This window comes from Uranotaenia lowii, chromosome 2, assembly GCF_029784155.1.
Source record: "Uranotaenia lowii strain MFRU-FL chromosome 2, ASM2978415v1, whole genome shotgun sequence".
Taxonomy (NCBI): domain Eukaryota; kingdom Metazoa; phylum Arthropoda; class Insecta; order Diptera; family Culicidae; genus Uranotaenia; species Uranotaenia lowii.
This window is the reverse complement of record NC_073692.1, coordinates 10,927,108-10,939,515: the sequence shown is the minus strand read 5'-3', so window position 1 is coordinate 10,939,515 and position 12,408 is coordinate 10,927,108. Positions and strand designations below refer to the sequence as shown.

General features: G+C 40.2%; 2 protein-coding genes across 2 annotated transcripts; both read left to right on the top strand.

The window, feature by feature from the left end:
* Positions 1 to 1,297: 1,297 nt before the first annotated feature.
* Positions 1,298 to 2,015, top strand: LOC129749664 (titin-like). Its single transcript, XM_055744702.1, has 2 exons — positions 1,298 to 1,341; positions 1,427 to 2,015. Exons 1-2 carry the CDS (start codon positions 1,336 to 1,338, stop codon positions 1,976 to 1,978), a joined length of 558 nt encoding a protein of 185 aa, XP_055600677.1. The 5' UTR covers positions 1,298 to 1,335; the 3' UTR covers positions 1,979 to 2,015.
* Positions 2,016 to 7,628: 5,613 nt separating this feature from the next.
* Positions 7,629 to 9,047, top strand: LOC129741055 (uncharacterized). The gene has a single exon (XM_055732755.1). The coding sequence runs from the start codon at positions 7,629 to 7,631 to the stop codon at positions 9,045 to 9,047; it is 1,419 nt and encodes a 472-aa protein (XP_055588730.1).
* Positions 9,048 to 12,408: the final 3,361 nt, after the last annotated feature.

The following is a 12,408-nucleotide window of genomic DNA, read 5'->3' as shown; positions in this document are numbered from 1 at the left end:
AATTGTCAAAATTGTCAAAATTGTCAAAGTTGTCAAAATTGTCAAAATTGTCAAAATTGTCAAAATTGTCAAAATTGTCAAAATTGTCAAAATTGTCAAAATTGTCAAAATTGTCGAAATTGTCAAAATTGTCAAAATTGTCAAAATTGTCAAAATTGTCAAAATTAACAAAATTGTCAAAATTGTCAAAATTGTCAAAATTGTCAAAATTGTCAAAATTGTCAAAATTGTCAAAATTGTCAAAATTGTCAAAATTGTCAAAATTGTCAAAATTGTCAAAATTGTCAAAATTGTCAAAATTGTCAAAATTGTCAAAATTGTCAAAATTGTCAAAATTGTCAAAATTGTCAAAATTGTCAAAATTGTCAAAATTGTCAAAATTGTCAAAATTGTCAAAATTGTCTGTTTGTGGTTTGTGGTCAAAATTGTCAAAAATAAATAACGTTATTAAATATTTTCTCAGGTAGGATATTGCTTTAAGAATATTGCTCAACTTAATCGGCACCATTCTTTCGATGCAAACAGAACATATTTCCGAGCAATGTCCTGGGGATAAAGGCAATAAACACAAATAAAGGTGTATTTTGCATACTTTGCAGTATCGCAATTGGCAAATATTCAAGCGGAAGACATCCGTCGCTTATTCAGGGTTCGATCGCCAAAAGTTGACTCATCACATCATTTGCAGTAGCTAGAGTCACCATTCATGGGCCACCCACTCTATCGAAAGATGAACTGCTTCCGAGTTTTCCGAATGACTTGTAACGGAAATATCTCACGTTGGGAAGGAAGTAAAAAACGCTAACCGAAAAAATAATAAAAAGTGCAAAATAAATTACCTTTTTATAGCCGCACCACACCCGTTGTTGTCTCGTCTTGCGCAATATCCTTTGAGAGACTGGATTGAGATTTTGTTTAAATAGGAACTGTTCCCTTTGGTTTGGGAATGGGAAAAGTTTACTTCACGTTTCGCTCTATTTACGAAGGTATACAAATACTGAATATTTTCACGTCTTTCTATTCTCTTCATTCGGAAAAAATTGTTTCTGGAATAACAGTCAAATGTAATCAGCAGCTTTGCATACCATGCTTCATTTCGTGTGTAACTTGAAAATATTCTTCGTTATAACCTCACCAAAACAGGTGACATTGATTTCCAAAGGAGGGAATACAATTGATAACAGAAAAATTGAGCCCAATGAGCAGACTTAATTTATGCTTTGACCGTGAAATGCGAAGAAGAACCATATAAAAGACACCTCTTGATCGAGTAGAGTTATCATTCGCTTGTTAACAGTTCATCTATTGAGACCAATCCAACCGGAGCATTCAATCATGAAGGTAAGTTTAACAACCAAGTCAAGCCAAGCTGAGCACCTATCGAAGTTGTTGTTTAACCAATCCGTGTGATAACTTCCATCGACAGGTGTTCGTAGTGTTGTCCATGGCCCTGGCCATTGCATCAGCAGCCGCAGTTGACGAGTCCGCCAAGAAGGACAAACGTGGCCTGTGGGAATTGGGATCGTACGAGAACCATCACGGTCTGGAATCGGACAACTACAACCATCATCACTTCGATCATCTGGGTCACAAGGAAGTCAAGAAGGTGACAACGATCACTAAGAAAGTCCCAGTGCCATACCCAGTGGAGGTCGAGAAGCATGTGGCCGTTCCAGTGAAGGTTCCCTATCCAGTTGAGGTCGAGAAGAAGGTCCCGGTGATCGTTGAGAAGAAGATCCCTTATGTCGTCGAAAAGAAGGTTCCATACCACGTCGATCGTCCAGTTCCATACCCAGTCGAGGTCAAAGTGCCAGTTGTCCACAAGGAGTACGTCGAAGTGCCAAAACCGTACGCAGTTCATGTCGAAAAACCCGTCCCGGTCTACATCCAGAAGCCAGTTTACGTCGAGAAGCACGTTCCGGTGACCATCAAGGTTAAGGAACATCATCACGAGAAGAAGGGCTGGGGATTGTTCTAAACTGTTGAAGATCGAAATATATTTCGTTTTGTTTTGTAAATAGTACACATTTGTAAGTATCGTTTGAACCATTTTCCAGAAAATTTGTGAAACTTTTTCCCTTCGAAAGATCCTGGAAATAAATTTAAGCGACAGTGATTTCGTGGTTGTATTGATAATTGAATTTTGAAAAGTTCAGTCAGAAATTGTGTTTGGCTCTTTAAAAAATCCTTAAGTTGTGCGTTCATACCATCCTTAAAGTAATAATTAGGGCGCAGAATCTTCTTCCCGCTTCTTACCATTATGATTTTTGAAGTCTCCGGAAACAAATTTTCATATAATTTGCCGTTCTAAAAAATTTTATATAACAAGGTTTTTTTTACACAGTTTTTTCTACACGGTTCTATTTCACGGCTTCTTTTTACAGGGTTATCGCGAATTAACACGGTTTATGACAGAAAATAGTCCTTATGAACGGAAAACACTTAGAAATTTTTGAAGTTGGGAAAATCTTAGCTCTCAGACTTCAAACGTGATACATAATACCTTAGACCTGAGACCTGAGACATGAGACCTGAGACTTGGGACACAAGATATGACACTTGAGACCTAAGATATAAGATATGAGACATAAGACATGAGACCTGAGGTATGAGACAAGAGACATGAAACATGAGACCTGAGACCTGAGACCTGAGACCTGAGACCTGAGACCTGAGACCTGAGACCTGAGACCTGAGACCTGAGACCTGAGACCTGAGACATGAGACTCTAGACCTGAGACCTGAGGCAAGCTACTACTATTCAACTTGCGACCCCTCAAGCGAAAGGGTTTGACTTGTAGGTGACGAAAAATAGTGTCGCGAGTTCGCTAGTATAAGCTACTAGGGTTTGTACCGTAGAAGTTAGTTTAGCTCCGGCTCCGATTTCAATTTCAACATTGATTAGATATGATGAACCTCCAGCCATATCGTCAATCGGCTGTATGCGCATATTAACCAATATGCGCATTTAGGAACACTTCCACCTAAACTGTCGACGAGAACCTTGAATGGCAGCAAGCGCAGACGCTGGCTCCGGATCGTCAACAGTGGAGGTTTTTTACCACGGCCCTAAGCGCCGGAGAATCGAAGCGGGACCATTAAGTAAGTAAGTTATCTATTCGTTAATCAATGTAAGCAAATCTTTGCGAAATTTAAAAAAAAAAATATTCAAAGTTGTCTTAGCATTTCTTTGAGAATTTTTAAACGAGTAAACTTATGATTATCAATTTTATGGTTTCCTGTAGCCTGAAAATACAGGAACAGGATGAAATTTTTGGGCAGATAATTTTGAGTGCTTCAAAAATCGACTTGCTGCCATCTTTTCTAGGTATTGAACCATTGTTTGTCGCCACACCCGCACCCACATTAGAATCACTTAAAATTTGCAATAAAATAAAAATTCAAGCTTGTTCATTATCTGAAATTGTAAGTCTAAAGCGTTTCATTTATCAATGTTTTGTCCTAGGAAAATTGCACTTGTTTTAATTGATTTTAGTGTATGAATTGTGATCGTATTTTGTGTAAAATTTGTCCGCGTAGATCCTCCGATCACCCAGCAGTAAGCCGACCCTAAGACCCAGCTCAAGGAGTCTCTTGCTAAATATTGAGCCTGATGATGGGATTTTTCATAGATACAAGTCAGTTTATATTTACCCGTGTATAATATTCATTTCCATGTATTCTACCTACATTAACAAATTTCTCTTATAAAGCCGCAATATAAATTCAAAAAACAAATTCATGATGTTTTCACTTTATAAGATTTATTCAATTTATGATTTTTTTTCTACCGGGTTGAACTGGGCAATATCTCAAGCTCAAGTCAATTATAGTAGGATCAAAGCACAGCATGTTTTGAGCTAAAAAATTAAGCTTATTACCTTTAGTATTCAGCCTTTCCCAATTCATATTTATAATTGTCTTCAACACGATTCTCTTAAAGGGAACTTTAATTTTAGTTTAACTTCAATAATCACATTTTTTTGTATTAAATTATAAACTTTGAGTCCTTAGCAGGGCCGTATGAAGAACTGTATTGGTGACTAATTTTTACCTAAGATTTTTTCCCCAACAACGTACAAACGTACGTAACAAACTATATTTCAATACAGATGTTATGAAATCGCTTGGTACATCATTGTACCTGAAAATAATCACATTTTCGTAGGTGATGGAAAAAATAGTAGAAACATGAGCGGAGATTGCAGGTTCAAGTCCTGCCAGTGAGCCGTTGTTTTTTTTTCGAAAATTCATGTTATTTACGGCTTATGTGCTTTCGTTCTTTGATAGCTCATGTTTCTCTAATTCTTTCCATCACCTACGAAAATGAATCTATAATTGTTACTATATGATTATTCATTTTTAAGTGCTCATTCAAAGTTTTATATAAAATCGTAACTTTATAAAAGTGGTTTTTAGCCTAAAGGGTGAGTTAAATTTTTTTATGAAACCTTTAGAAACAAAACATTAAATTTTCTTTCATCGATGGTTAAAATTTTTGAATTTGTTTAAGAGTCTGGTTGATCAAAATTATTTGATTTGAGCATACTTTAATTTCTTTTAAGGCTTGCCTTCTAAAAAAACTTATTATATTCTCAAATCAAACAAGCCCAATCTTCCAAACTCTTTTGCAAATTTCAAGATTCTAACCTTTGAATTAAATTAATTAAAAAAATTCCAAAAAAAAAAAACAGTATAAAAAATTTCAGATCAAATTTGCTTGATGCAAACTTGAACTAAATTTATGATTTTAACCTGAAAAGCTATAAAAACTACAATATCAATAATGTTAAACAATATATTTCATTTCTATCGTTCTATTATTTAAATTTTGTATCGCTGGTTTAATCTTAATTCTTTTTTCAGTTATTTATTTTTAATCTGTGTTGTGAATCTGAATTAAAATGGAAATTTTAAATGATGAATCTGAATCTGAGTTTTCAATTTTGGATCATCACTTAGAAGCTTAAAGTGTTTAAAGTTTGTGTTATAATAAAGTTTGAGATTTTCGAATTTGAGTACAAAGCAAAATTCTTCCTTTTTCCATAATCGGAAAACTATTATCAAAATATTGAAAAAGCAAATGATTCTAGAAAAACATGATTCAAATTTGATATGAAATGCAAAACACCAGAAATACACCAGAACCTCCAAAATGGGTATAATTTAAAGATGATATTCAGACCTGAATTTATATGATAAGGTTGCCAGATTGCTCGATAAATAGTATAAATATTCCCGGGTATTTAATATAAAATTTTGGAGAAATTCGGTCACCCGGTTGCCCGAATTTCATAGGAAAAGCCCGTATTTGCCGGGTCTGTTCTTATTCTCATTTTTAAATCAATCTTTAAAAAACAAATTGTGTTTTAAATTATTTTTTACTTATGTGTCCGAAATTTATGGAACAAGTTTTAAAAAAATAATCATGAAAGGTATTTTCAAGTTTTTCTTGATTTTTGATGAGCAATACCTAGGTTCCGATTAAAATTGGCCGGTATTGCCTGGATCTTGGTCGACAATTTTGAAATCAAATAGCCAGTTATGCCAACCTTATTCTATGAACAAGTGGGAAAATTTTGAATAGCTGTAGCAACATTTTGAACTTGGGATGGGTTTTTGAAGTTTTTGCATTAGTTTTTAGTCTGGATTCTAGGAGTGAGGAGTAGGCGTTGCCTCTGTGGCAGCGCACGCGTTTTTTCTTCGTTCGTGAAAGTTTTGTCAATTTTTAATTTTAAATGTGAAATTTTTGGAAGTTTTGAAAAATAAAACAGATAACAGATAGTCCGCGGATTTGTGCAACCGTATATAGTCTATTAGAATTGAAGGCCGTTAGCTGTGATTTTTTTAAAGCCCATTCATAAGAGCGTAGAACATGAATAAAAGCTCTGTCGTATTTCCGGAGGTTTCTTTTGCCAAAAAAATTATGTGCATTGGCATGTGCCTACCTAACCTACCTAAGGGTCCAGCGCCGATTGACCGGCGCATAGGGCTGAGATAAAAGATCTCCACTGCTGGCGATCCGGAGCCAGCGTCTTCACTTGCTGCCAGCCGAGGTTCTCGTCAACTGTGCGGATTTCAGCGGCTAGACTTCGCCACCACGAGCTTTTGGGCCTGCCTCTTCTTCGATGCCCATATGGATTCCAGTCAAGCGCCTCTCTGCAAATCTCGTTTTCATCTCTTCGCAGCGTGTGCCCAATCCATCTCCACTTACGTTCCCGAATCTCGATTTCTAGCGCCTTTTGATGACACCGGCGATGAAGTTCAACGTTTGAGATCCAGTTGCCAGGCCACCAAGCGCGGATGATGTTCCGCAGGCAGCGATTCACAAAAACTTGCAGTTTTCGCGTCGTCACCGCATATGTGCACCAAGTTTCACACCCGTACAGCAATACGGATTTGACGTTTGAGTTGAAGATTCGGATCTTAGTTCGTAGAGAGATCTGGCGTGACCGCCAGATGTTTCGGAGACTCGCAAACGCAAATCGGGCTTTTCTGATCCGGGTCTCGATGTCCTTCTTGGTCCCACCATCAGGCGTAATCTGGCTACCAAGATACTGGAAGCACTCCACTGTCTCAACCTGTTGTCCAGCTACCACGAAATTGGAACGATTTTCTGTATTGATTTCCATCGACTTGGTCTTTCCGACATTGATTTTGAGACCTGCTGCCTTGGAGCTTTCGGTGAGGTCTTCGAGTTTGCTTTGCATGTCTTGTTGTGTTTGGGCGAGCAAAACAATATCGTCTGCCAGGTCAAGGTCGTTCAGTTGCTCCATGGTTGAAGGATTCCACGGCAATCCTCGGTTTGGTCTACAGTCAATCGATCCAGTCAAGATCTCATCCATTACGATGAGAAAAAGCAGCGGTGACAAAATACATCCTTGTCTCACTCCAGCAGTTACCGGGATTGGTTCGGACAAGACACCGTCGTGCAAGACCTTGCACGAAAATGCCTCGTACTGTGCTTCGATGAGATGGACTAGTTTCTCTGGGACCCCTCGTCGTCTAAGAGCAGCCCAGATGTTTTCGTGGTTCAGTCGGTCAAATGCTTTTTCGAAATCAACGAACACCAGCAGAAGAGAGTCCTGGAATTCGTTGATTTGTTCCAGTATTATTCGTAGCGTTGTGATGTGGTCCACACATGATCGTCCGGATCGGAATCCAGCTTGTTGCCGTCGGAGTGTAGCGTCGATTTTCTCCTGGATCCTGTTCAGGATCACTTTGCAGAGTACTTTGAGGGTTGTACAGATCAAAGTTATGCCACGCCAGTTACCGCACTCTGTTAGGTCTCCTTGATAGCGGGCCCTGAAAAAGTTATAGCCAAGTTGAAAAAACACGAAGTGATTTTCACGCGAGCGGATAAGGGTAATGCTGTAGTGATTTTGGACAGGCTAGACTACGACAACAAGGTTCGGGACATGATTTCGACGGGCCCGTATGTGGAATGCAGTTACAAAAACGGTAAGCCAAAAGACCCTCTCAATAATATGATCGAGGAAGCAAACAGCACAAGGCAAAAAGTGGCTGACTTAATGGGTGAAATAAAACTCGAAAGAAAATTCCTCGTCCCGAACCCAAAAGTAGCCTCATTGTATTGCCTTCCAAAAATTCATAAGAACCCAATCGCAATGAGGCCCATTTCTTCAAACATCTGCACACCAACCGAAAAAATGGCAGCGTGGTTGGTAGAAGAAATGCGGAAATATCCAGTTAAGCACGGCAAAAGTGTCCTCAACTCGGTTGACCTAGTGGAAAATTTGAAGGATTTCAAAGTGCGTCGAGGAGAGATTTTAGTCTCGTTTGATGTTTCCGCACTTTTTCCCAGCGTCCCCATTTCTGACGCCTTACGCAGCCTTCGCAGACACCTGGAGCGACGCCGCGCACCCCCAAACCAAATAGCAGCGTACGTCACCATAGCCGAGGTTTGTATGAATCAGAATTACTTCTTGTTTCGGGGTAAATTCTACAAGCAAACCTTCGGCCTCAGCATGGGAAGTAAATTATCCCCCCTACTGGCTGAACTCTTCATGAGTGACTTCGAAACAGATCTCGAAAAACGGGAGAAACTTTTCCCTCGTGTTTGGTGGCGTTATGTTGATGATATCTTCGCCACCGTAAAGGAACGGTATCTCCCGCAAACGCTTGAGGTTTTGAACAACCAGCATAGTTCGATTAAATTTACCGTCGAAAAAGAAGTTGATGGGAAACTTCCATTCCTCGACCTGTTAATTTCTAGAAAAGAAGATAACACGGTGAAATTCGGAATTTACCGTAAACCCACGTCAACAGATCACTATATTACGGTTGATTCAAACCATTTTGGAGCGCAAAAGCAAGCTGCCTTTCATTCGATGGCCCACCGTCTGTACAACATACCGATGGAGAGCCATGAATTCGAACTAGAAAAGCAAAAAATCTTGCAGGCTGGTGAATTAAACGGATACGATCAAGAATTCGTCAGCAAAATCCTCCGAAAACACGAAAGAAAAAAGCTCCGTAGCAACGCAACCACATTCAAACCAGAAAGAGATGAATCCCAAAGAGTCAGCCTGCCGTACCACCCACCACTGACAAATAGTATCAGTAAGATTCTCTCTAAACATGGTCTGAAAGTGGCTTACAAAAGTTCAAACACTTTGAAAGATCGACTGGTTTCTCTAAAAGACAAAGTGCTACCGGAAGAGAGATCTGGAATTTATGAGATTCCATGTCAAAACTGCCCGGCCGTCTATATTGGGCAAACCAGACGGAAATTCAGAACCAGAATCAAAGAGCACAAAAACGCAGTAGATAACAACAGGAGCAACGAATCAAGTGTAGCTGCCCACGCGTCAGAACTTAATCATCACATAGATTGGGGAAAGGTTAAGTTCAAAAAATGTGTACGCAAAGCGTCACATTTAAACGCATGGGAATCCATGTATATCACTACATCGGAAAGGCCACTTATGAACGAGGATGAGGCTCCAATCATATCACCGCTTTTCAACCTGCTCAAACCAAGTTTTCAACAACCCGACCACCCTTCGACGAATACTATTGGATAGTATGAACATGTATTAGTGTTTTTCCTTCATCTAGTCAGTCGGACATCGTCCTGTAGATGGGCAACATCGAGCCCGAAACCGGTCGACAAAAAAGGTAAATTTAATTCCTTTTTCCGTTAGTAAAAACGTTAAGTGTCGTGTCCTGTAATACGTCGTGTGTTATTTGTGTAGGTCTCCTTTCTTTGGGACCTTTACGAGGATACCCTGCATCCAGTCGGCCGGGAATGTTGCAGTATCGCAAATGTCAGCGAATAGACGGTGCAACATTTGTGCTGACAAGGCAGGGTCGGCTTTGAGCATTTCAGCAGGAATGCAATCGATTCCAGGCGCTTTGTTGGATTTCATGTCCTTGATTGCCGCTTCTATTTCAGCCAGCGAGGGCGCTTCCGAGTTGACGCCATTAATGCGACTTACTGTGGGCGCCTCGAGCTGCGGGTTCTGTTGGCCATTGCTATTTGTAACTCGAAAAAGTTGATCAAAATGCTCAGTCCAACGCTTGAGCTGATCTGTTCGATCTGTCAGCAGCTGACCTGCTCGGTTTTTCAGCGGCATTCTTGCATTAGTCCTTGCACCACTAAGGCGGCGAGAAATATCATATAATAATCGGATATCTCCAATGGCGGCGGCTCTTTCTCCCTCTTCGGCTAGGGAGTTTGTCCAGGCTCTCTTGTCTCGTCTACAAGCTCGTTTAACTGCCTTTTCCAGCTCCGCATATCGTAAGCGGGCGGCTGCTTTGGCTGACCCGGTACATGCCTGCTCAATTCCGACTTTCGCCTTTCTCCGATCATCGATCATCCTCCAGGTTTCATCCGACATCCATTCACTTCGTCTTCCACAAACTTTACCGAGAGTACCATGGCTCGTCGTGATAAAGGCATTCTTGATTCCACACCACTGTTCTTCGACTGTTCCGTCTGTCGGCAGCTCCGAGGCTCGGGATTCTAGCTGTTCAACGTATGCCCTTTTCACCTCTGGATTCTCCAACCGGCGGACGTCGTATCGACACCCGACTTTCTCCTCGCGCCGTTGGACACGCGCAACTCTCAGTCGTATCTCGCCAAGGACGAGGTGATGGTCAGATGCAATGTCTGCGCTTCGTTTGTTGCGGACATCAAGAAGGCTCCTTCTCCATTTTCGGCTGATGCAGATGTGGTCAATTTGATTTTCTGTTCGGCCATCTCGGGATACCCAAGTGACCTTATGTGCTGGTCGATGGGGGAAGAGCGATCCACCGATCACCATGTTGTTGTTGCCACAAAATTCTACAAACAGCTCTCCGTTTTCGCTCATCTGTCCTAGGCCATGGCGCCCCATGATGCGCTCAAAGTCCTGATTATCGGAGCCAATCTTTGCGTTGAAGTCGCCTAAGTGGATTTGAATATCACCCTTCGGAATTCTCTCAACCACGCTGTTCAATTGACTGTAAAACTGCTCTTTCTCCTGCAAATCGGCAACGTCAGTTGGCGCATAACACTGGACCATTGTAAGGTTTCTAACCCGTGTTCTGAATCTGGCTACGATTATTCTTTCGTTTATCGGTTCCCATCTTATGAGGGCCGCATGGGCCTGCGGGCTTAACAGGAAACCAACTCCTCGTTCCCGAGTAGCATGTTCTCCTCGTATGCCAGAGTAAAGCAGTACTTGCCCGGACTGTGTCTTGTGTTCTCCAGTGTTAGGCCAACGGACTTCGCTCAGTCCCAATATCTCTAGCTTGAGGCGGCTAGCTTCTCTAGCAAGTTGAGCCAGCTTTCCTGGCTGGGCAAGGGTCAAAACATTCCAAGTTCCAATTCTAGTCCGTGTTTTCATTGGCATGTGCTGTGTGTCGTAAAACTTTTGAATCCCTGGTCCGTAGATGTTTTCAAATGTTGAAGTTACAATTCGTATCAAGAAGAAGTGATCGTGAGCTCCCAGGAGAGTGGTCGATTTTTTCCCAACACCCCTGTTCTGTTGAACCGTTGAACAAGCGCGTCCGAAATCGGTTGGCAAAGTCCTATGAAATTGGATATTGGGGAATTGGAAAAGATGAAATTGAAGTGAGTGCTTACACTAATTAAATTTTTTGTTTTTTCAATGTTTTTTTTGCAAGAGTGAGCAAAGGCGCTATATCCAAGGTCAAAGACCAGAAATGATAGTGCATCGAAATCCGAAACTCTAAATTTTTATTAACATTGAAGAAGCAAAAACAATACTGTAAATTTTTTACTAATGAAAATAAGAAAATTTGTAAAATTATTATGGGGTTTTGGATTTCGGTACAGAAAAACATCATTTCGATCCACAGAAGGAAGAAGTCACACGGACCACCATCAAGGAGCACAGAAATTTAGCATATGTGCTCCCACCGTTAAAATCTCGCTTATAGTCATGGAAACGTATGGTACTGTTGTCCACGTTTCTTCTTTCTCTGTGTTCCAGTTGTCTCTGCGTCCAATACTGCACAGTGGGCCCGGCCAAGTTAAGATGAGTAGTAATTGTACTTTTACTACTCACCGGGATGCTGACAAGATCTGGCTGTGTATGTACCATAAGCATAAGCATAAGCATAGTTTTTAGTCTGGATCGTAACTCATAGAGTATGGTGGGATAAAAGTACGACCTTAGTGCTATCCTATCTTTAGAAAGTTTTGCCGGATGTTTTCCAAAAAACCAAGAACATCATTTGATTCTTTAGGCTTTTATCTCTCTTCTACAAAATTACGAAGATAATCGATCGACGCATTTGATAGCAGAAGTGAAAATGCCTAACTGCTATCGAAACGTACTCTTACCCCACCTTTGGGGCAAAACTTCGAATGATGTGGGGTAAAAGTACGACCATTCAAAATTCCACAATTCTGTAAGAAGTCAACAGGAAAATTATTTTGTATTAATCTCTGCTTACAGCAGCAGCTTCTTTGTTCGCCTCCCAAGTAACACAGATTATGCCAACTAGCATTAGGAAGTTTTATTATGGTTTAATTATGGCATTTTTTTGTGCAGCTCGTTTTATGGCGGTTTTATTATGGTCATGCAGAATGCTTATAATTTTTTTCGACCATATGTTTTCAGATGGTTTTGAAAACGCTAAGAAAACTTTTATTAAACATGCTGTTTTAGTTATTTTGAAAGAGTTATGAATGCTCTTTTTAAACTATAATAAAACACAAACCTAGAAGTTTGCTCCAAGCTTTCTTTTGCATGTTTTATAATAGCACTCAGTGCATGATTATTAAACCGCCATAAAACTTAGTGACAGTTCTCGATCAAGATGTCAAAACAGGACACGCTCAGATTAGATAGCACATATTTGAATTGGAACTCCCATTTTTACACATTTTTGGTAAGTTATGCGTGTTGGTTTTGAGTTAAAATTAAAAAAATA